At 29.2% G+C, this 25,914-nt stretch overlaps 1 protein-coding gene across 1 annotated transcript; it reads left to right on the forward strand.

Moving 5' to 3' along the window:
• Positions 1-24,054, forward strand: LOC143229270 (mesoderm-specific transcript protein-like). Its single transcript, XM_076461382.1, has 12 exons — positions 1-35; positions 1,080-1,248; positions 6,616-6,689; positions 7,721-7,798; positions 10,133-10,269; positions 10,537-10,598; positions 11,207-11,247; positions 11,666-11,733; positions 14,488-14,589; positions 15,401-15,477; positions 18,741-18,801; positions 22,554-24,054. Exons 1-12 carry the CDS (start codon positions 27-29, stop codon positions 22,675-22,677), a joined length of 1,002 nt encoding a protein of 333 aa, XP_076317497.1. The 5' UTR covers positions 1-26; the 3' UTR covers positions 22,678-24,054.
• The last annotated feature ends 1,860 nt before the right edge of the window (positions 24,055-25,914 follow it).

Consider the following 25,914-nt stretch of genomic DNA (forward strand, 5'->3'; position numbering starts at 1 on the left):
TTATTTTCTTGTACATAGTGAGATTAATGAGGAAGGTGAAGTTATATAAGAAAATTAAATACTTAAAATCTAATGTATCTTTAAGAGTACTATTAATAATAACAACTATTAAATAAGATAACTATTACTGCAATATAACTTATAATTAGATTGTGTTTTTATAAGCTTTAAGATAACTTTTGTTTTAATAAAGTTTTACCTTTGCTTTACCCTTCGTGTTCTCTTTATGTAATTAAAGAAAAGCTGAGAGGCATATCAAAGTTTCACTTTTCAGGCACCATGGTTTATATATTAACTTGAAATATTGATATCCCATACTGTCATTAGGTACCTCAATAGCATTTGTTTGTTTTAATCACTTATCCGGAATGATATTTCTAAATTCTATTTCTGTAACTATTTCTCGAGCTCAAACTAAAATTGCAACAATTAAAAACTGTGATACTAGTTATCAAAATTCAAATTTTTAAGTGGTCAGATAAATTACAAGATTATTTAGTAATAGTATAAAACATAACGAAACATAATATTTGTGGTAAAATTTACTAAAATTTAAGAAGTCAAATTTATATGAAATCATCATTAAATAATGAATGTTACATGATATATAATAATACAAATACACCTAGGCAAGCTCAAGAACAATATTTTAAGTTTAATTTAAACCTGACTTGTAATATTAATATGTGTGTGTGCTGGTCATAAAAACTACAGTTTAATAAAGAATAATCTATAAATATGTCATTATACCTAGTATTTTGTCCTTTATATTATGGTATGTCTTTCATAAAATATAACATATATGTACTAAATGTTAGCTCATTTTGCAATAGTTTTATAAATTGTATGGAATCTGGAGGTCTAGATGAACACAACAAATTTTAAGCATTTAAATGATCATAAAACAAAATTAGTTTTGTAAGCATAAGATGTATATTTCAATTAGTAAAGTATACAGCTAAGTTAACAACTGGAGTGATTTTAGTATGAAAGTTATAATAATGGTTTTTTTTATTTATTCATTATCATGTTAATATAGTCACTTTCACTTAATTTATCGATATTGTTGTCTTATTTAGGGAAACCTTGAAGTAATGTCAACAATTGTGAATGTTTTGATTGGTGTTTTAGCAGTTGGAGCTGCAATTTTCCTAAATTATCCAGCTCCACCACAATCACCCATAGTTTACCAGTGGCAAAGCCCAGGAAAATTCATGCAGTACAAAGAGAACAACATATTCTATAAAGGTACGTTAATGTTACCAGTAAGAAGATTAAATTGAAGGTTTGTCAGTTATACACTATCCTTTAGTGCACATGTTCACACATAGATACACATAATTCAAAAAAGTATAAATTTAAGCAAACTCTTTATATTTCAGAAAATCATCAATTCCCCTCTACATTCTTGTGGAGGGAACTGATGGCAACTTATTTTGCAAGAGTTTCATCTGTTTGAAGAATAAAAATGTCTTAACTGAAACTTAGCCTATGTTTTATAGATTTTAAACCTTTATTAAAGATCTCTGTAAAGTTTACAGTTATAAGAGTTCATTTGCTTAGCTTGTTAAACATCATAAATGAGTAGGAGAATTTTTTTTTGGTCAAAATTTATATTTTATCTATTATTTTTACCTATCCTGATGCTATATTCTAAGGTTAATTGACTGGCACTGTAATCACTACAAAATATGAAATAAATAAAAATTACCTTTTCTTTCTAGAATGTATGAAGTTTATAACAGAAAACTGCATGTATTTATTCTTAAGAGTCTCAGGATTATAATTATGTGCATCTGTTTTCATCTAATTGTACCATTTTATTGTTTTTCTAACTGTGTCTAACTACTAAACCAGTATAATGTCGAGGAATCATCTGGGAAACACTGCTAAAGTTATGGTGTTTAATAATGTTCATATCTTGCAAAGAAATCAGTTTTTTATTTGATTCTTTTCCACACGTTTTGTTATGTAACTTATGTTTGTGATTTTTACATTTGAGTTACTTTTGTAACAGTGAATTTAAAAATATACATGAAAACAAATTTAGCAGGTCTTGTACTTTTTTATGTCAAAAACTTTAAGTGTCAGTAGAAGTTAACCATCCTTATGTTTGTAAGAGTTATTGTCAGTATAATTTGTAATACAAGATAAAAACATACATAAAGTATACATTGTTTCTTAATTTCTACAGTTAACTGACTTTCTGAGTTATGAGTGCATTAAAATAATTCTCATAGCTTGCTGGGCTGAACTCATGATAGCAATTTTGAATCTGTAGGCTTAGTAATTTGAAATATGTCATGAGAATGAACTGATATTATATATAAATCAGTAAATTAAAATCTTCTCTTTCTGTTGGTCATAAAGTAACGTATTAACAGAAGTCAGATTATTACTGATATCCTTTCAAAAGTAGTGTGTAATTGGAAGGTGTGTTGTGTGGGTTGGACTTTCTAGCGTATATTTAAAAAGAAATAAATGGTTTGAGGCTATTAAGTTATGTCTTAGCAATATTTATAATACAAGTTTGTAACTTACAATTCAAACTTAAAAGTAACTTACATAAATTATAAAGTGAAGTGAAGTATGAGAAGGTATTTAAACATTTTCTTAAGAAATTATAACATAAATTACTCAAATTTGATATATAAACCATGTTTTGATATTGAGTCTATTGAAAAATGTTATTTTATTACTTAGGAAGGTGGTTTAATTAAATTGTGGTTGTAAATCCATTAAAAAGGTTGTGACATGCACTTTTATGTACCTACATCCAGAAGGTTAAAGGCATATATATACTTTTCACCATTAAACCACAAAACCAACCATTCAGAGCGTTAATATCAATCTTTTACATTATTTTATCCTGCTACCTTGCAATCCCTTTAACTGGTCTTTTTCCAGCTCCTACTTTCATGAATTTTGTAGCTGATCTTTTGTGTGACACCTAATCATCATAACCTTTTTGAAAATCTGATTACACTTGGTTCACAAGCTTTTCTTCATCCAAATAAAAGTAACATCCTTGGAAAGAGATACCAGATTAATAAAACAAGATTTCCCTTGGGAAATCCAGGATTCAGGGGATGAATAATCCAATGCATAGTTAACTCTACTTTGTGATGATAAAAAGAGCTGACATTGAAGGATCAAGAAGATATGTTGCTTAAACTCCCAAAATCAAAATGATTGAAAGGCTCCTCTCTAGGTGTATTAAAAATCAAGTTGGATTTTGTCCATTTTCTTTGCATGAGGTTTAAGTACCACACTTTTGATGATAATTGTTAACAGTATCAAAACATAATTGTAACATATAGTAGAGGTGATTTAATTTGTAACATGTAAGAATGATGGTGGGATGCAGAATGTTTGATATTTTGTGTAACTTAAGGCTCAAAACATTACTGTTCAGTTTATTCAAGGAAGAGAATTAGATGAGAGAATCTTGAGTCATGGGTTTAAGTCTGCCAACACTCAACATTTATTGAGTGATGAGTTTTTATTCATGGATTCAAGTCTATTTGTGGTGTAGGACATTGGCTGTTTGAGTGTTGGGCTTACATCTAACCATTATAGGGCATTTATTAAGTCCTAAGTTCATGTTCAGCCAACTGTAGAGCTTTGATAGAAAGACTAAGGCTCAGGCCTAGTCATTGAAAAACATCATGGTTGATAGTCTTTGATCTTGGACTCTAGAATATTGTCTGAGAAAACTTGGATTCAAAACTAATTGTAGTATAACATTGAATGAAAACGTTTTTCATTATGGATTTAAGTCTACATAATTATAGAACATTGGTTTACAGATCCTTGGATTCAAGTCTAATCATGATAAAGCATTGGTTGAGAACTTGAGTATCTTGGATTCTGGGTTCAAGTCTAATTATTGTAAAATACTGCCTGAGAAATCTTGGGCTCAAAAATTAGCAAGGGTTGAAGATTAGTCATTTTTGACAATTGTTAAACATTTATTAGTCTCAAATCAAACTAAGATAGAAAATTAGTTGAGAGGGTTTGATTTGTATGTTCTAGTATAGTTATTATAAATTATAGTTTGAAAGAATGTCAGGCTCTAGGCTCACTTATTTAGCTCAAGGTTTCAGTTAAGTCATTAAAAATCCATTCACAGTTGGTGTTCATTAATTATGGTTCTCTGTAACAGCTTTACTACAATGGGGTATTTGTAATTTGTTCTGAAACATTTTTTCCCTGTGCATATGTGAAGATGGCAAATTTGAATTTATAAGTATTTAAAAATATATCATGAAATCAAAGTTTATCACATCAAAGCTTTATTGAATGTTTATGATCAGGTACTGTTTTTATTTCATAAGGTTAATTGAAAGATGCTACTCAGTACAGAAATCCTCTTCTCTCTAACTGTGGGTTTGGTTAATTGAAAGAACTATGTGACCGCAAACTGACCTTCAGAGTTTCTGTATTATGACTTTTAACATGTTTTGTGTATCTTTACAAACTTGTCGAGCTTTTAGTAAACATTACAAGTCTTTCATAGATGAAAAAAGAAGTATTTTAACAAAGTTTCGTCCCTAAATATATAGAATAGCAGTGTTGAATGTTTCAATTGCAAAATTATTTTCATGTTAAAATTAAAAGTACTTTTCTCCAGCTAAACATTTTCAAATTTCATTTGTATAACAAATAAAACCTCTTAAATAAACATCTCTTTTGTTTTCAGAAAAAAAATTTGTTTTATTTGTTTTTCTAAGTGCTCTAACTCTTTACAGGGTTTTATGACTATCATAATTTTTCTGGCTTTCTAACTATGTGATAATTTCCTTTAAATATTCAGCTAAGCTCATCAACATGATTCCTGTGAGAAAGAATTTCAAAGTGAATGATAACATAAAGAATTCTGTCTACAGATGCCAGCAAAATTGTCATTTGAAAGTTAAAACTTTGGCTTTAAATTGGATAATATAAAAATTAAACATCAAAAAGAAGTGTTAGTAATTTGTAAAAGAGATGTGACAGGTGATTGTGTTAAATAGATATTATTTCCTACTTTATAACTCTAAACAAATAAGGATGGAGGTTATAAAAATTACACTTTGCTTAAGTGACATTTATATTATAGTTAGTAACACCATTATATAAGGTTGGATTTGTGGTATTGGTGTTGTGAGTTGCACATCTAAATTGCTACAGTGGCAGCCTTCTAACTTAACAGAAGTTGCTGAAAACTATGGTAACAGGGTGGCAGCAAAGGAATTTAATGTCAAGAAGGCAAATGTTTGACTTTCTTAAAAATCATAGGATAAATTGAAGTCCCAAGGTAAGCAAACCAACATCTTGGATGTTGAAGGAAGACATAATACCTACAGCTTTAGCAACAACTTCTGAAATATATTTACCAGGATTGGGCAATTCATTTGAAAGTTTTTCATATAACAAAGTGTGAATCCCAGTAGCACCTTTATAGCATCTCCAAAGTGGTGCTATGACTTAATGCAAAGGCATGACATATTTATAAGTTGATGCACTTCTATCATGCAATGTATACCCAATGATCTTGAAGACAAACTATTTGGGTACCAGCATTACTTCATGAGGCTGTTGAAGAACACCTTTATAACATTTCTCGTATTACCAACAAGAATGAGACACCTTTCATCTTTGAAATTCCATTCAGTCAAACTGTGACTATCAAAGGATAAGAAACAGTCATGTTAAGATAAACCAGTAATCAGGAGTATCACTTTACCATTCTCCTGCTCAGGGCATATGAAGATGGGAAAAAAATGTCACCATGTATATTCAAATGAAAAATTCTCCCAAAAAATGCTACAAGGTATAATCATCTATATATCTAAAAAAACCTGGATGGAGGAATTTCTCACTTTTGGTTTTTGATTTGTTAACTGTGCATGTGAAGCTAATTATATCTTTATTAGTGTAAAAGCACCTAAAAATGATGGGAAATCATTGTTGAATGATTAATGAAAATTAAAATACCAAAAGAATGTTTATCAGTTAACATTTATTCACCATTTAAAAGTTTTTAAACAATGACTGTAACTTCAGTAATAGTTTATCTAACTGTAGTCTAATTTAAGCATTATTCCTAATATATGAATGCAACATAAAGCTCAGCTGAAACACTACTTAAACTTTATTTTGCTTTTGGCTACAATCCAATGTCATAAAAATTCTGAATTAAACTATTTTGTTGTTATATTACTGAAGTTATAAACAAATCACCAACTGAAAAAGGCCTACAATAAGAAAACAGACCTTTTTAACAAATCAATATTGTGCATTTAACATAAACACCATAGTTAGCATTAGAAAAGTCAGGGGTTAGTTTTGTTGCTATATGATATATATTGTTATGCATTGCTAAAAAACAAATGTGAAAGTGTTCTCAACAGAGTGACAAAGGAAATAAATCTTTTTATAGTTAGTGATACTCTTTTAGAATTGAAACAAAATGTATTGAAATCATACTTATATTTTAAAGATATTTAGTTTTAAGTTAAAAATTAAATGTATTCAAATTGCTCGGTTTATTGTGCTTCTGTTATTGACTATTGCTGAAATAAGAATACATCTGTTAAGAATTTTTCACTATCAGCATTAACTTAATTTCAGATGAGCCAGGTAGTGGGACTGGCACTGTTATCTGTCTTCATGGATTTCCAACATCAAGTTTTGACTGGTACAAGGTATGTTTGTGTGTAGAACAATTTAAGTGTTACTGTCAGTTAATTTTGTTCATGCAGTTGTGGTTAAGAAATAAACTAGAAACAATGTGTGTTGATATCCGTTTTGCAGTGTTACCATGTTTTTGGCTTAATATTCTTTTTTAAATACAAGTCAGTTTATTGGCAGTTCTTGAAATGGTTTGATTTATCACTGATATATAATAACAATGATCAGTGAAATGCTGTTATATAATATACACTTCTTACTAGAAACCTCTCATGGGCTAGTTAAGAGCACTTTAAATTATTGTTCTTTGAGGGGTGATGAGCACTACTGAAGATAGTTCCTGAGATATTATCATATAATAATTGTAATTATCATATTCAGGTTTAGGTGAAACGTTGGAAGATTTACTATCCTGATCACCTGTGATTTTGTGTATGTAAGGTTGCCAATTCTAACATTTTCATAAAAACAAATATGGAATATTAGTATATTTAGAAAATGAATTTTTTTTTAGTTTAATTGCAAGTAACAATTATTCTGGATAACAAGTAGCATGATATTCTAAGTGCTAACATTAACAACAGGCTAGGCACTCTCATCAGCCAAATACTGATTACATTAGCAACAAATCAGTGTAGTTAAAACTACAGCTGATCCATGTACCATTTACATTAGCAACAAATCAATCTAGTTGAAACTACAGCTAACCCATATACCAGTTACATTAGCAACAAATCAATCTAGTTGAAACTACAGCTAACCCACATACCAGTTACATTAGCAATAAATCAATCTAGTTGAAACTACAGCTAACCCACATACCACTTACATTAGCAATAAATCAATCTAGTTGAAACTACATTGATATTTTATTTATTCATAATGCTGTATTATCTTCATTAGTGTAGTAAATTCTGGAAGGTTTTCCCAGTGCTAGACTGTAGTTAAAGAAACATGATTAGTGTAGTTGTGTATTGTAAATATATGATATTAAAAACTTTAGTAAGAATTTGACATAATGCTTTGAAATTAAATTCATCTGTAGTTATGGCCTGCCTTAAAAAGGAAGTTTGGTCGAGCCATAACTTTGGACTTTCTTGGATTTGGATTCAGTGATAAGCCGGTAAAGTATAAAAATTTTGGGCATTAAAGTTTTCTAATGTTTGCCTATAGCTTTTACATTTAATTGGAGATAAATTGCTGTGTGGAGTATGACATTCTTTTCTGATATTTGTTGCATAAATATAGGTATTGTTTAAAACTTAGCGTTACTATATCTGTCTTGGTAATATTTTAACCTAAAGAGCACTGAGTACTGTGAAACTATGTGGCACAGCCAGTACATTAAAGTTTGTTATTTATCCTTATAATACATGTAAACTTGGAAGTGTAGATGAGCTTTTGTTTATATTGATAGTAAATTTTTATATCCTATTTTTCTTATCAAATTGTCTAAAATATAATAGTGCTTTGAAAGTGTAACTTATAAAGGTTTTTCTAGAAATTCCAAATCACAGAAGTCCATAGAACTTCCCACTTGTTAATAAACATGTGAGGCTATTCTGATATTTGTTCTTTATTCATGTAACTTCAAAAGGACGAAACAAAATGCTTTTAAAAATATTTTTGTCAGAGGTCATATCAATGTCACTAGACTAAACTTTAGTGCATTGGATGTTGAACACAAAATAAATTTTAGAAATATATATACATTGCTGGCCAAAATCTTAAGGTCAATGAACATAAAGAAAAAATATGCATTTTACGTTGTTAGACTCAACCACTTATTTGAGTAGAACTTTGAAAGATGAAAATAAGAAAAGACAAAATAAAAATAAAAAACTTTTTTACCATTTAATAAGGAAAATGTGAACACTATGAAATTAGCCTAAATACTAACTGTCCATACCAAAAAGAAGTCCTAAACAGGATAGGAAATACCCAACAAGAAGTCTCAGTAGTGAGTTGCATGGCCGTCATTGTGAATGACTTCAAACATTCACTTTGGCATGGTCGATATAAGTGTTTGCAGAAGACTGGCTGTATTGTTATTCCAAGTGGTGAAGATGGCTTCATGAAGATCATACACTGTTTGGAATTGATGTCCATTTCTATAGACTTCCCTTGCCATCCACCCCCAAACATTTTCAATGGGGTTCAGGTGGGGGCAAACACGTTGGATCGTCCAAAAGAATCATGTTATTCACCATCAAAAAGTCCTTTGTCTTGCAGGCATTGTGGATTACAACATTGTCCTGCTGAAAGATCCAGTCATTTCCACACAAGCGAGGGCCTTCAGTCAATAAGGATACTCTCTCCAACATGCCAATGTAGCCAGCTGCTGTTTGCCATGTTCAAAGTCTGTCAACTTTTAGCCTTTGCCATGGTTTTACCCAATGTAACACAGGAGATGTCAGTGGGAGATGTTGAGAATGCTAATGCTTGAACACAATTTACTAAATTTTGTTCATTGTTTACCGATTAATGTTTTGTTTCAGTATGGTCTTAAAATTTTGACCAGCTAGTATTTAGGCTAATTTCATAGTTTGTACATTTTCCCTTTTTTTATTTTTATCTTTCGAAACTCTACTCAAATAAGTGGTTGAGTCTAACAATGCAAAATGCATATTTTTTCTTTGTGTTCATTGGCTTTAAGATTTTGGTCAGTAGTGTATATATATATTTTCTTTTTTCCTCTGATGTGTAAAGCTCAGTTTCTATTCCTCAAATGTTTTAAAAGCTTATTTTAAAAATATTTTAGTAGTAAGTTGTCATAAAGGTAAGCTCTCTTTAAGTAAAGACAAATTAGCAAAAAAGCATTTTTTCAATTAAAGTTTATTGTGTATTTATCATAATTTTTCTAAAGTTTGTGATTTATCATAACTGTAAAATAAATATTATTAATGCTAGGCTGTTGTCATTGCATAGCATGTTTAATTATTTCAAATCTTTTGATAATTATTTCAATGAGTGATTATTTAACAATTCAGTTATGAGTTGAAAGTACATCTGTCTTTTTATTTATACTTGCATGTAATAAGTACACTCAGAAAGCCAAATAGTTGTACAATTTATTAAAAGGGAAGTTATACTTGTTTGTTGTATACCTTGTCTGTTAGATATTAGCAATCATGACTATCCATTCACTTTGACTTCTGGTATCGTATCAAAGATTTGTGTTGGCATTTTTATTTTCTGTCCAGTTATTGATGTTCACCAATTTAAGCCTTTAATCTTTTTCCTTCAATTTTGCTGTTATTGAAGGTTTTCTGTACCATCTTTTCTTGTAATATGTCCTAAAAACTGAAGATGTCTCTTCTTTATTACGTTCATACTCTGTTCATTCATCACAGTGAGTCAGAACATGCATTGAGATGTTATTTTGTACATTTTGTTTTCATCTGTGGCAATGTACTGACACAGTGCAGTTTTCCAGTAAGAACGTTTTCACTTTCAGCGATTTCACAAATATTCTATTTTTGAACAAGCTTCCATTGTGGAGGAACTTCTGCAAAATCTACAGATTAATAGAGTTCATATCTTAGCACATGATTATGGTGATACTGTAGCCCAGGAGCTCATTGCAAGACATTTGTAAGTTGATATATTTGATGCTATATTTCTCATTAATTGAGCATCTGAAAGATTTAGATGTAGAAACTGAATAGTTTAATACATTAAATGAAATATTTGAACACTACCTAGCAAATACTGTTATTTTTAATGGGTTCTAATTCTGTTAGTTTAAAAAAACAAAACATTATTTGATTGTGTTCTTGTGTTTCTATTTTTACTGTAGCATGGATATCCTTTTATATATTGTTCCAACTGACATACATATTTTTACTTTTTTTTTTAAAGAGATGCTGCTAAAGAAAAGAAGAATTATGTAAATATTGTGTCTCTGTGTTTTTTAAATGGAGGTAGGAAACTTGAGTTGAAAAACAATTTTTTAAAATATAGTAACCTGGTTTGAGCTAACTCTTGGTAACTTGTATTTGGCATGATAAATGGAAAAGTTGAAAATACAGTTTTATTTTATAAGCTTGTTTTCTGTATTTTATTCTAACTGGTACATGTAATTTTAGTTTTTCTTTAAAACTAGTTTAAATTAACATTATTTTTTGTAATTGTGTTTATTAATTATGAATTATTAATTAAAAGTATCCTAATATTTAATGTGTGTGTAGTACATACACGTATATAAGCAGAACCACGTGGCATAACATCTGAGACTGACGTTTAGATAATTGTTTTTAGTTTAATTTTGATAGTCCTAGTTTCATCCAATTATACTTTAAAGTTTAAAGGTTGTTTTTTAAATTTATAATTCACTATCAGAAGCTCTGTTCCCAATGCATGACAAAAGTATACATTTGATTTTTCTTGTATTTGAAGGTAACAAAGTGTGTGGATAGTAAATGAATAGGTTTTACACACCATCAACATTTTTGTAATAAATCAATTTGCAACTGAACTTAATCTTTGAAAATACTTTTTAAAAACCTCTGAAACAAGACTTTTTTTTCAGGAATTTTCCCTACAAAACACCATCCCAGACTAGTACAAAAGGTATAAAATACAAAACTTTAAATTCATAAGCTGTTGTGTTTTCTGAAACTACTCTTCTGATGTACAAATTTACTTTTAATGATAATTTAAATGTATATTTTTCTATTAGAGAATCAAGTGTAAAAAGTATTCAAATGATCATTAAAACATTTTAAATACTTTTAGTTAGAACAGTATTTAACTAAATACTTGTTATAAAAGAAATTAAAGTAAATTTTTTTCTCACATCTGTAGTTAACTTAGTTTTACAACAATTTTTAGGTTTATTGGTTTTTAGTATTTTACTATGTTTTGGTGTTTAAGTGATATAAGTTTTAATCTTTTACACTATAGCTATCATACCCTACAAATGTTCTAATTTTTTGTACATTTGCTATTGAACATTTTTGCATAAAGGTCTGTAATACATGTTTTTCAGATTCTTGTCCTGCCTCTTGTTGGTACAGTTGTGTCAAAATTCATCAATTATTATGTCTTTAGAAAAGCGTAAGTTGATGTTAAAACTTTAAAATACATGTGTTTTTATAGCTATTCATTAGCATGAGAACAACTGCCCAAAAATTTGCATAAAATTATTTGTATTCTAGTTTTTCATTTAAAACAGTAAATATACTCTTATTGAAGCATAATGTTTGTAGGCAAAATTAAAATTGTCCATTTTATTTGTTAAGTATTTATTGATGAAGAGCTTAATAACAATGATTTCTTTGAAGAATATTTGCAATACTTTGTCTCTTCAGCACAGTAATGGATTAAAAAAGTAATTTGTTTTAATACATGGTGTATAATTAGTTTCCATTGTAGTCAACATATTACTAGATTAATTCACACTGTTCAGCTTGCTTCTTACTACTGTTCTAAGTTTTTTTTACCAAAAAGATTCTGCAGTGCTTTCTGTACATATATCTTATTTTATTCTTATGTATAAGGCTTCCAGGAGGCTCAATGGTAAGTGTGAAAGCTTATAATACTAAAAATTAGGTTTTAATAGTTATGATGGGCACAACATAGATAGCCCATTATTATTATTTTTTTTAACAAATAAACTTTTAAAATCTTAAGTTCAGGTGTAAAATTTGTTACTAAGCTTAAATTTCTTTAAGTCTGTTTCAGTTTGATTTAGAAGTTTTGATTTAATTTATACAAAGTATGTTTCAAAACATTTACTATGGTTTAAAAGTAATTATTTTGAATTCTGGATGCATAATAACTTGAATTCTAGGCTAGAGATGTGTCAGTAAATTGTTTAATTAGTCATAAAATCGATTAATAAGATTAAGCAAATATTCGTTTATAAACAGGTGATTGTAAGTAGCAAGAACTTGTCAAATTCTAACTTTAATTATCAAAAAATAAAAAGTAATGACATAATATCTGTAGGTAATTTCAGTATCTGTGTCTTCACTTCACTTTCCAGGATCCCAAAATTGTAAACATTGTACATATTTAACAGTTTTTTCTATTTACTGAATAATCAGTCTAGACCACCAATCAGTTTCATAAAGAACTGTAGTCATCGTGTCAAAAATGTTATTTGAGGAATATGAATATGCTGCATCATTAGAGCAATGGGGAATATAACAATACCTCACTTTTATTTATATTACCAATAACACTATGTAACACAAATTTTGTTCCTGGATGGTATGTGTTATTCCTTAATTGCATATGCTGTAAAATTACAAAAAATGGCCATTATTCCCTTCAAATTTTGCTTTTGTGACCTGGATAGTGAAATTTAGAAATTAACCTATTTTCTATGTAAAAACAGGCAAATTTACACATTTTCATTTACATAAGGTGTGAATAAAACAACATATGAATTGCAATTTACATGTATTTATACTAAAGTTATACAAAAAGGTTTATGAGTGAGTAGTGTTTCGTGATTTGCAACTACAATTTAAATCACTTTTACATATTAGCCCTCAAATATAGTCTCCCATCATGTTTTTGTTATATGCTCCCAGGTCACAAAAGCAAAATTTGAAGAGTAAAATAGGTTTTTATATTTACTTTAAGCATAAGCAATTGGGAAATAACACTCTCTGCTCAGGAACAAGAAAAATTAAAAATTTTGTTACATAATGTAATTAGTGTACATTGTAGTAATGTATTGAAGGGAAAGCAAATTAAGTTTAGGCTTAACTTTGTTTTAATGTGTGAAAAAATTGGCACAGTTTACAATCTGAATATGACTCAAGATGCTTTAATTCTAATAATGAACTGTCGGAATTTAACTAGCAATTCAGTATTCTGTTATTTCTTTATTTGGACTGGTTCCAGTGATTATAGCACACAGAATGAAAATAACTTGCTTTATTCTTTAAATATTGAATATATTTATCTTTTATAACAACAAAATGAGGCAGATTTACAGCCTAGTAAAGGAGTAATTTATATAAATTTTGGTGTTTCTAGTTGCATAGTACAGTCTTTCCAAAGGCAACCAAAAGTAAAATTATGTATTACTTTGAAGAATAAAAAACAAACTACAATTATCTCATCAATCACAATTCATTGATTTTTTAATTAACAATCTGAAGTTTGTAATTTTGAATAAATTTTATCTATTTATAAAAGTTAGACATTTGGAGTTTGCTATTTTTAGTATTTCTTGTACATAAACTTAAAAATTAATTAAAATTGGGAGAAGTTACCTCTTTTCCTTTCAGATTATTTAGTTCTAATAGGTTGTTACCTGCCCCTCTCTAGTACAGCAGTATGTCTCTGGATTTACAGCGCTAAAATCAGGGGTTTGATTCCCCTCGGTGGGCTGAGCAGATAGCCCTTTGTGGCTTTGCTATAAGAAAAACACAGATTATTACTATATATTAGGTTCAATAAATAATATAATGATGTAAACCTAGTACTTTATACTGATGACTTATACCTTGAATTACCAACTGGTATGCCCATATAAATCTATTGTTTTTTTTGTAAAAAAATATTAGTTTTTGTTCCAGCTGTTAATGGTTATTTTTTTTCTTCTCAATAAATTATTTTCACTGTTTTACATATATTCAATAATTACCACAGTTTGTTATATTAGCATGTTTGTGTTTAGCATTGATATTTGTATCTTAAAACACAAAACTGGTTATTATAAAGTGGGGACAAGTCTTGAGAAAAAATTAGTTCCAAGCAAGATTTACAAAACTTGATGTGTGTTGTAAATTAACTGATGCTTAAGTAGATTATGGTTTTGTTATGATGTTTAAATTGTGTGTTATACTTCAGACTTGGGGAAGTTTTTGGACCTGAGACTTGGCCAACTACTGCAGAATTCCGAGATTTTTGGGGAATTATGAGGCATAATGATGGATATCGAGTACTAGGATCGTAAGTGTATTATTTTTTGTATGCGATATTATAATAAATATTGAGAATTAGGATAATAAATGTAATATTTTATGAAATGTGATGAATATTGAGTATTAAGAGGATAAATACAAGTTTAACATTTTATTATGAAGCATTGTGGTAAACAATGAATTATCATCCTAAGTTTAACATTTTATTATGAAGCATTGTGGTAAACAATGAATTATCATCCTAAGTTTAACATTTTATTATGAAGCATTGTGGTAAACAATGAATTATCATCCTAAGTTTAACATTTTATTATGAAGCATTGTGATAAACAATGAATTATCATTCTAAGTGCAGTATATTTTACTTTAAGATATTCTGGGGATATAACTACTAAGATTGTCATTTGTAATATTTGCATTTTGATAAGTTTTGACAGATATTGATTACTAGGGAAACCTAGTGCAAAATTTTATTATATCACAATAACTATTGTAAACATAACATTTTAGTATGAGATATTATGATGAGATGTAAACAAGCATTGTCATCATAAATATGACAGTTTATGTTTATGGCTTTATTACGGCCACATATTGGAAGAAATCAGAATTGAAAACTTAATTATTCTGATGAAGAAGATTTCAGTGTAGCATACAGTATGCTGTTAAATCTTGTAATTTGTTTTGTAAAACAGATCGTTTTTAAATAGCTCTTAGCAGTTAAACTGTTTATTTTTGTCAAACAAATACAGTCAATCTTTTCTTGTAGATTTTCATCCATGTTTACTAGTTATATCATATTTATTAATTAAAAAAATGATGGTTTTTTTCCCACTTAGACTTCTTTCTTATCTAGAAGAGAGAAAGACAAATGAAGAACGCTGGGTAGGTGGTCTTCAGAAGACTCTATTGCCAGGTAACTAAATATTAACCAGTGAATTTTTTCATGAATTTACATAAAATATTTACTCTTTATTGAAGTGTATGAATGTAGGACATTTATATTAATAAGAGTATTATAAGAGGTTAAAAAATCTACCTTGACAATGGGTTGACTCCAATGACCATCAGTTTATTGTAGTGTTCCAAAGCTGATACTGTTACCTACTGACCTATCACTACTTTGGTTTCAAGCAAACAAATTTCCATTGTGACTGTTACATAGCTACCTCCAACTCAAGACCTCGTCTGAAGTCTACAACACAAAATACTATCTTGTGCTTCTATACCTCAACACAGCACGGTACCTCCAAGCTAGAAGCACTGTGTCACAAACACAGCATACCTGGCCAACTACTAAACCAAACATTCACACCTATGATATGATTCAGCATCTTCTTAGCTTAAATGATTCTCAGAGGTGAGATAACAACTAGTTGGGTGCCAGTATCATTACAATATATCATGATCTTAACCCTGTCGAAATGGGTATGGGTCAGAAGGCATGTCATCATGTTTGCAGACTTGTATTCAACATTTTATTGAACCACTATTTTATAAATGTATGTGAATAAGTTTAGCATTAAATTGTAGATTATATTCAGATTTTAGTTTTATACATTAGTTAATTTCTTAATTTCAAAGTAAATTTATACATATTGATTTCTTTGTGTCACATGGTAGGTCAGTTTCTGGGTTTTGTCAGATTGCATTTTATGATACCCATAATACATCATCTATAAATTCAAGTTTCCAACTGTGGCAAGCTAAAGTATAAAATAAGAACCTCCCACTTCTAAATGTTGAGATATCATAACATTTATCAAGTCCACCATACTGTTTCCACCAACTACTGCTTCATTTGAGAATACTTATTTATGTATGCCTACTTTTGTATACCTAAAGTTTATAACCAATTAAAAGCTATACATGTCCTCGATATAATTCTGTTAGTCTTTCTAAGTTAATTATGAGAGAAAAGCTCTTATATTGTTGGAGAGTTAGAAGTATTATGATAAATGCTATTTTATGGACAGAAATTAAATTTTGTTTGGATCCAAATACAGCATAGTTAGGAAACATAATAAATTACCATAGATTTTTGTGGTATCAATATAGTAATTTATCTTTTATGTTGAAGAATGCTTATATAAAGCTTACATAAATTATTTTTTTCATGCATAAACACTTGAGTTTAGACGAGGGTTAGCAAGTATGACTCATGACTGTGAGAAAGAACTTCAAAACATTGTATATTATTATTTTCTGAAATTTTTTTATTTACTGTTTATATTTCAAGATAAACAACTGAACTTCAAATATTTATTTATAAGTAGTAATAATATATATCTATACATATGTAATGTATAGTAACCCAAACCTTGCTCTACCTTACAAAATATTGAAAATTCCTCATGTGTTGGTTACTGTGTAAGCATGGTAAAATAGGAAACAGGATGCTTGTAAGCACTTCCACACCTATATTACCACTAATTCTGACCACTCAAGTTTATTGGATAAGATACAACTTTGTATGGGGCCATATCACAGATAGTTTATTTCTTTTTTATATAGTACTTTAGACAGTTCTTGTTGCAACTACTGTACTGTGTAAACCAGCTGATAAATCCTATCTTGCTGTGTTTTCAGCACTGGGACTGGAATAAATACTAAGAAATGTCTGCTTATCAACCAACATTAAAATACCTAACAATATTATTGGATGAATCCATATATTTTACAAAGCCATAGCATAAGCATTTTACTATACATTAGACACATCTCTGTAACTATTAAACTAAAAATGAGATGATACGTTCTACCCTATATTGCTTTCAAAGCAGGTAAAGTTCTAAGAATTTTGATACAAAAGATTATTTGATATTGATGGGGTCAAAGTACTCGGGGTATGGTAAACACCTAAACAGAAATGGTGACTTATTGCTTTATATTTTGCAGATTTTTATTTCAGCTACTAACAGTAGAATAAATACACAAAATAGGTATGAAAAAATTATAATTTCTCAGGAAAGTTACTTTGGAAATATGTTGTTCATACTGAAAAAGACACCTGCTAGCAATAAAATAACCACAGAAAAGTGTGAAAAGGTCATAGTGTAAACTTTGACCATAAATATTTTTACATTATGCTATTTGATATGATAAAGTGAGCTGCATGTACACCAAGTAATTTTTCAAAGGTCAATAAAACAAAAATTAATAGGTATTAATTTGTATATTGTTACAAGATTTTAATCTTTTTAATCTGTATTACAATTTGCAGTTATTCTAAAACAACACAAAAATAATGAAAGGTAACTTAGATTAGTTTCCTAATTTTTATGATGGTTACAAGATCAGTCAAATTGAGCAACACAATTTAGAGCTAACATTGATAAAATAAAACATTAAATGTAAAGTTTTATCCAAACATGTTTGATGATTACCGAGAAAGGATACAGAGAATACACAAATGAAACTTGACAATTTTCAGTTAAAGAAAAGTATTTTTAATCTTAAAATCAAAATTACTCTGTTGGGTAGTCAACATTCTGAAAGAGAAAAAATGAGCAAACTTTAATTTAAAAAAAAAATCTTAATTTTATAAACCTAATATTTTGCTTATGAAAGGCTTGTAATGTTTACTAATAATTTGCAGCATTTTGTAAATATATGCTATAAAAATTATTGTATTTCTTTTGGATACTTTCGTGGTTATGGGCTGGGTAGTATACTTGGTAGGGTTAAGAGCACTTCTTTGGCTTAGTGGTTTGTGTGTTTGAACTGTGAATCTAAGAATTTGTGGTTCATGGGCTATTACTGTAGAAATCACTCTACAGTTTAGATGCACTGAGAGTGACAATCAAATATTGCTATTTGGCCCAACAAGTAATCTGAGGGTTGGCAGTGGCTGCTATTGACTAGCTCTGGGATAATTATGCATGTATAGTTTTGTGAAAAAATTCTTTGTGTTAAAACTAACAAAGGTATTACAGAACTTCATATTTGTTTTCATTTTATGATTTACCTGGTTTTATATTACTTATCTGGTTGTGTGATTGGACAGATTATTACTCTTAGAAGTCCTGTTTATATGTGAAGTCATCAAACTTTCCTGCTGTCTTTGTTTCTTTCTGTGTATGAGAGTAATTCAGGTTTGCTTATGTGAGGTAAAAATAAATATTTATATGTAATTAACATCTTTGTGATATATCCTGATAAAATATCTTACCTTTTCAGTACATGTGATATATGGACCAGCAGATCCTGTAAATCCTCCTGAATTCATAGAATATTACAGGTAAATTGGTTATACAAGTAGAAAGTTTTACTGAAAACATATACAATGGATAAAAAATCATAAAATAATCCAGTTTTCACAATATTTGTTAAACACAACTGTTGATATCAACTCATATGGAAAAAAACATTAAAGATTAAGTTTTTAATTTTATTCTATAGTCTCCACCAATTGGTAATTTTTAAAACTATTAAATTTAAGTTTTTTTGTTGTTTTTTTTACTGCTTCATCAAGGGATTGTATTTAGTTTTTATCTGTTGTATCTCACCACTTTATCTTTTCATACATTAGTCATTTTGTGTTCCTCTCATTTTATAACGTTTTTATATTTCTTATGCTTAAGAGTTATTTTATAGCTCTGAGAGTTTTAGAAGAGATCTTTCATGGTGCATATTTTAAACTTGAATTTATTTTGTTTTCTTTTTCTCATAGCTTTAACTTTTGAAACTTCATAGCTCCAGGCTATAAAATTACACTTCGTCTAACTATCATGCTCCCCCTCATTTTGTCACACTTAGCATTTCAACAGGTTTATAACATGACTAATGAATTTTAAGTGTATTAGATTTTTTTGGGATTTTTTAAAAGAAAGTATAGCCCATCTATAAAGCTTTGACAAAATGTAATAAAGGATTCCTTTCATATACTTCACCAGAAGATTTTTTTTTCTTTCATCAACATTTACCCAAGTTCAAAATTTAGTCTGAATCTCTTTAAGCTTTTTGTCACAATTTTAGTTGTGTACTAAACATTTCAGCTTCTATGTTGAAATACACTTCAGTGTATATTAGAACTGAAAATAAATGCTTTTTATCAAACCACAATAGTCCTAACCTATTAATTGTTATACCTTATAATAATTGCCATATTAAAATGTTATAATCTGATGCCTGTTACACTTGTAGAATCAACAATTGTTTGTTTTTGGTTTTTACATAAAGAAATCCTTTTATCATGTTTTCAGGTTTTCATTTATTAATATTTCTCATCTGCCTTTAGAAATGAATCCAACTTTTAAATTTCATAGTAAACTTATAAACTTACAGGATCCAGTCTTTGAAAAGTACATTAAATTTAAAGTTTCCTGTATTTCCAGCTTTTGAGCCAGATGGCATATCTCATAATTTAATTTTAAACTGAAAGAAACTTGGGGTATGAATTCTCAAATAGAAATTAGCTTATTATTTTAACCTTAAATCTTTATTTTTTTGTGCTGAATTCAAAAGTCCATAGGACTAGAGGTCATAAATGTTAGAGTTGGAAAGTTGTTAAATATTTCTTCAGTTGAACAAGTTTCATTTGTCTTATGAGATGGTTGTAAACTATTGAACTAATTGACATTTAGAATAGTAAATTTTGTTTCATGTGTTTAGTTAAAAGCTGATTGAAGCTGTGGTTTCTAACTTGAGTGTAGTTGAGTCTAACTTAACTAGTTTTCTGTTTAGGGAGTAAAGATATCCTTTATGGACCAAAAGGTGCATTATTATTATTTTGTAATTTACACATTTATTTTTATTCCCATTGTTGCCTCAACAGTTTAAGTCAGTTACTGGGATATTCTCTTTGGTATTTAAAATGACCATGGAAATACTTTTTTGGAAAAAGTAATAGATAACAGTTTCTATAGTTTAATAGATTCACACTAAATGTTGTATAAGACTATATTTTGTAGTCCAGAGTTAAGCATGTGTAATGTTTGTGTTGCTGTGACTTATGAAATAATTCTGATCGACTGTATGAAGCCTTTTAGACTCATTGATTGATTACATTCGACCAAAAGATTATTCTCAAAGGAGAACTGGATAGCTGGAATAATCAAAAACACTAATTTAGATCAGTTGATTATATTTGTAGGTCATGACACTGATCGGTTGAACTAAGCAACCTTGAATTAATCAAAACAGTGAGGAATCTTAATAACAGTGTTCTGATTACTTAGGTGATGTGAATAATAAAAAACAATTATAATTAGAAACACTAACTTAAAGTAGTTGATTATTTTCCTGACATTGCAATTTTAATTGATTATTCTGTATCAATAATAGCAAGTTAACATCCACCTGTAATAGAGAATACTTCAACAGTTTATTGTAAATGAATATTGAAAACTATCAAACTTCTTAACATCTTCTTTCCTTTATCTTGTTTCTAATATTCATCAAGTTTTGTTTTCTATAACTTATTTTGATAGAACTGAAAAATATAAAAAAAGTGTTAAGTGAATGTTTATGTAATTTCAATTCATTTTATTTTGAAGTTTTGTTTTGATAAAAGTTAAGAAAAAGTGACCTTCACATCCAGATAAATATATTCTTTTATATTTATCTGGGTGATAAGGAAAATATTTTCTTAACTTTTATCAAAATGTGGAAATCCCTACAGTATGTACTACAAATTTTTAAATTTTGTTTGATGTTTTTTAAAGGAGCAAAGATTTGAATAATAATATTTTCTAAATGCATCTCTTTGACCCAGCCAAAATTTAATTGAGGCCCACACAATTGAAGCTAATGAAATCTGTGAATATTTTCACTCACCTGAAAGAATAATAAGCTGATTTATGTAACACATTATTAATTGCTAATTACACAATGTAGTTTATTACATTCTGTTTACCTTTTCTGAATGCTGGACTTTCTTCATAAGTTAAAATTCCCATAGTGTATAAATGCATTTTAAGGATCACCTAACAGACATCTTTCATAAATGAACTAATCAACTGATGAACATTTTAATTTGAATAATATTATAATAAACTTTAATATTGATTGAAGGTTTCCTTCCTTCAAGTAGATTTTAAAAATGATATACATCATACATATGTATATGGAAAGTGCATTGATCTATTCTTTTAAAAACTATACCTATATTGTTGAGCTCTAAACCATGTTTTCTAGTGCATTAAGCATTCATTGGCTCATGCCACCTACCATATTTATGTGATCACTCTAGTTATGTTCTTATAAATAAAATAAATAAAAATAAAGACAACTTTTTTCAATTGTTTTTACTTTTTCTTAATTTAGTATTTGTTAATAATGCATTGAAACTTTTTTTGACAATTTGTGTTTTTTGTCTAATTTGTCTTTGACACATAAGATATCTTCTTTACTTTTCTTGTTGTATTCCCACTAGTTGTTAAGTCCATTTCTTTTTCTTATAACATTGTTTATGTTGTAGATGTTTCAATATAACCATTACATATAAGGTTTAATTGAAAGTGTCTTCAACAATATGTAACAAATGAGAAGTTCAAATCTGTTTTATTATAGTTCCCACAAATTTATCTTCGGTTCAATTGGTGCTTTTGGATTTTCTTTGTTTAAAACAAGCACACAGAAGAAATGTATACTTTCTTGTTAAATGAAGTTTAAAACAAGTTTAATTTTAACAGATGTATGTACATGTAAACATTACTTTCCATTGGTTTTATATAATATGTTATTACATTTTTAAACAGAAAATTGTAATTTAGTAAAATTATAATAGTTTTCTTTAGCATAAGAGATATTACAAATTTCCATATGGTTTTTGTTATTTTATAGATGTAGGTTTTATTTGTGTTTCTATCATCTGCAAAAATTAAGGGTATTAGGAACGAAGATGTTTCTACCATATTTACAATTTATATAGAACATACTTTATAGTGTATAATCATACGTAATATAGTTATTTTGTATGATGCATGTAAATCAGTTTAAGCCTTTCCTATTACAGTTCTATTAGCAATAAAACATATTTCATTCTTTCAGAGCTATCATTCCTAAACCTAGTATGACAGTATTACCAGAAAATATAGGCCATTATCCACAACTGGAAGCTCCAGAAGCAACTGTAGATGCATACCTCAATTTCTTGGAGACAATTTCCTCTTGACTTACTTCAAGTAGAAAATGAAAATTTCTTTTCCAAAGATAAACACTTTTATTATGATCACAAAACAAATCCATCAATGTATACTTGTCTCTGGAAAGATCATATGTTTTGTAAATCTAACTATTTAGTTTACATTATATTTAACTGTGTAGTTTCCTAAATTATTAAAAGACCTAACTAGGATAATACACATTCACTATCAAGTGTAATTTTAGTGTACGTTCATGAGTATAATTTTATTAATTACATGTGTCTTTCACCACATTGAAAGAGTGAACAAATATAGAAATATAGAATTTGGTATTACTTCCTCAGCAGGTAGTATTTAGGGGACCAATTTTGTGAACATATCAAATTACTTATGTGTATAAAAAGTGAATGATTTATTTTTAATTCATTAAATGTCTTTTGAAGTATATTTTTAATAGTTTGAATCTGTTGAATGGTCATTAATACTTAAATATTCTATTATTTTTCTCAGTGCTAAGATTAATGCTCCAGGAACCAAATGGCACTTGTAAATTTAACTTTCCATTTCATTTAAACTTTCATTTGAGAGTCATTCATATCAAATGACAGAGATAAGCTTTATGTGCTTTATTTTTAAGAAAGACAATGTGAGCCAGTAGGTTATTGAATTAGCTACTCTAAATTAACAGTGGAGAATTCTGTCATTTTCTTTAATGTTCAGTTTCTGCAGCCATAAAGCTGTTTATGTAAATTGATATTAAATTTAAACATCATAACACAAGTTAAAATCTATAGACATAGTAATATTTAAAAAAGTTTAACAGAGTCCCAGCTATGTTATGATCAATGTCTTTCTTGCAACATTTAATAAGTAAGGATTTTGAATGTATTTTTGCATAATAACTCAGAATATCAAATGTTTTAGTAGTTATATTTCTGATAATTGTTAAATCAAAAGAGAGAGGTAACATAACTTTTATTATACAGTGTTTAAATCTGAGAAGCGAGGGAATTTTTGTTACCTATTTATTATGTCACACCTGGTCAGTATAAGACTGTAATTTGAAGTCCCAGCACAGTTTAGTGTGTAGTAAAAAGTGAACAGAACATTCTGATTATTAAATGCAACTTTAGACATATAAAGTACGTGTTAGTGGTCTAAAAATTACACAGAAAATTATATGATGTTGTACAATAGTTTTGCTAACTGACGTCATTATTAATGCAGTTTGTGAAGTCACAATGTACCTTGTACTCAGACTTTTTGGATGCTTATATGAATTTAAATATAGTATATTTTTCTTCCAAAGAGAAATTGTTTTTTAGTTGTTCCAACCTAATTATTGGATTAGATATGTAGAAAAAAAACACTTTAATGTGCAAAATAAATATATTTTACTTGAATAACTTTATGGTGTCTTACCTCTTAGTTTATCATTATTTCAATGAAAGCTGTTACGTATTATAACTTATAAAAGTCTCAAATTTATTATGTATTATGATTCCAAATTGTTTGAAATTGTAATTTCAATTTTTCAGGTAATGGAATGTTGATATGTATCAAATTTATGATATTTGCCAACAAGATTGATACACAGTTTTCTTTATTAATATGTATATTTTAATATACAAAGAACAGTACAATTTATAATAATGGTTATTAGAAATAATGATTTAAGTACAAAAGTTTTCAAACAATATTGAGTCTTATAACTGGTCTGGAACAATAATTTATCGATCATTCACAATAATTAAATTAGACTTGATTTGATATCTGCACAGTTCACTTTATGTAGCTAGCTAACTCTGTTCTTGGTTGGTCTTACATCATTACAAGCTCACTTTTCTCTGACGAAGATATCTAATATCCTCAGAAATATTAACGTCCAAAGTTAATTCACTGAAGTTAAACAGTTTATAATGTTCAAAATCTATAAACGCACCTGATAAATATCTGTAGTTTCCCGATTAATAAGCGTTAATCACAATTATAGTTTCCAAGGTTTACACATCAAGCAGCTATGCGTCAAGTGTGCAAAGGCACTGAATATCATCCGTGTCCTCTTTTTCCACCTCTCTGAGAGTAAATTGATGTTCTGTGCTCAAGATCTATCGTGCCCTCATTCAATCAAAACTGGACTATGGGTCTCTGGTCTATGGCTCTGCTAGTACCTTGGTCTTGAAGATGTTGGGCCCCATTCACTATTTGGGGCATTGGCTCTGCACTGGTGCTTTCTGCACTTCTCCAGTCCAGAGTTTGTACACTAAATCTTATGAACTTCATCTGTTTGCAACTGCCTTTATTGTATGCTTCACAATTTTGATCCTTACCATAACATCCCACCTGGGGTTGTGTTTTCTTTCCTCAGTGGGCCATGTTTTCAGAATAGGTGGCCTACCATTGTTTCTTTTGGCCTTTGTATCTAAGCACAGTTGACAGAATTGGGTCTGTGTTTGGATGACATTACTGTCTCCACAGGTCAGCCCATCCCACCATGGCTTATTACTATCTCCAAGTATGACCCTTTCTTTGAGTCATCTGAAGAAGGCAGATACTCTCAGTTGGAAGTACTGTCTTCTCTTTGCTGAACATCTTTTGAACCATCCTTTCATTCCCATTTATACAGATGGTTTGAAATCAGGAGACTCTGGGCTCTGTCATGGTTTGTTGTGAATCAGTGGTTGCACACAGGATCCCCTCTACAGTTACTTTGCTTAATATCGAATTATACGCCATTTATCTTGCTCTGAATCACGTGGAAGCTGTGGAGTTCACGAAATGTGCTTTTTATACCAACTTGCTGAACTCTCAACTGGCCCTGGAATCGCTTCACATTAATTCTCACCTTATTCTCGTCGATATTCAAAACCAACTGGCCCATTACTCTTTATCAGCTACCAGTTTTTTTGGACACCAGACCACTTTGATATTCGCAGGAACGAGCTCGCTGACTCTTCAGCTAAGTCTATTTGCTCTGATGCTATCACTGCCGTACCTATTCCATGCATGGACTATGGTTCTGTATTAAAGGCTTGGCTCTGCGCCAGTTGGCAATAGACTTGGAATGAGCAATGTGATTACAAGATTTTCCACATAAAACCTTCGACTGGACTTTGGTTGTCTTGTTTTCTTAAGGATCGGAAGGAGAAGGTTGTCCTAACTAGGCTTCACATTGGTCAGTTTTTTAGTTTATCATTTTTTTTTATCTGGGATTGAAGCACCAATGTTTGATTAGTGTGACACTCAAGTCACAATAGCCTACATTT

The sequence above is a fragment of the Tachypleus tridentatus genome, chromosome 10 (genome assembly GCF_004210375.1).
Source record: "Tachypleus tridentatus isolate NWPU-2018 chromosome 10, ASM421037v1, whole genome shotgun sequence".
NCBI lineage: Eukaryota > Metazoa > Arthropoda > Merostomata > Xiphosura > Limulidae > Tachypleus > Tachypleus tridentatus.

Bases quoted from the DNA above. Each gene is read 5' to 3' on its own strand.
- LOC143229270 (XM_076461382.1), top strand. The intron at 10,270-10,536 runs GTAAGTTGATAT...TTTTTTTTAAAG, and splicing joins GAGCTCATTGCAAGACATTT to AGATGCTGCTAAAGAAAAGA. The intron at 15,478-18,740 runs GTAACTAAATAT...TTACCTTTTCAG, and splicing joins TCAGAAGACTCTATTGCCAG to TACATGTGATATATGGACCA.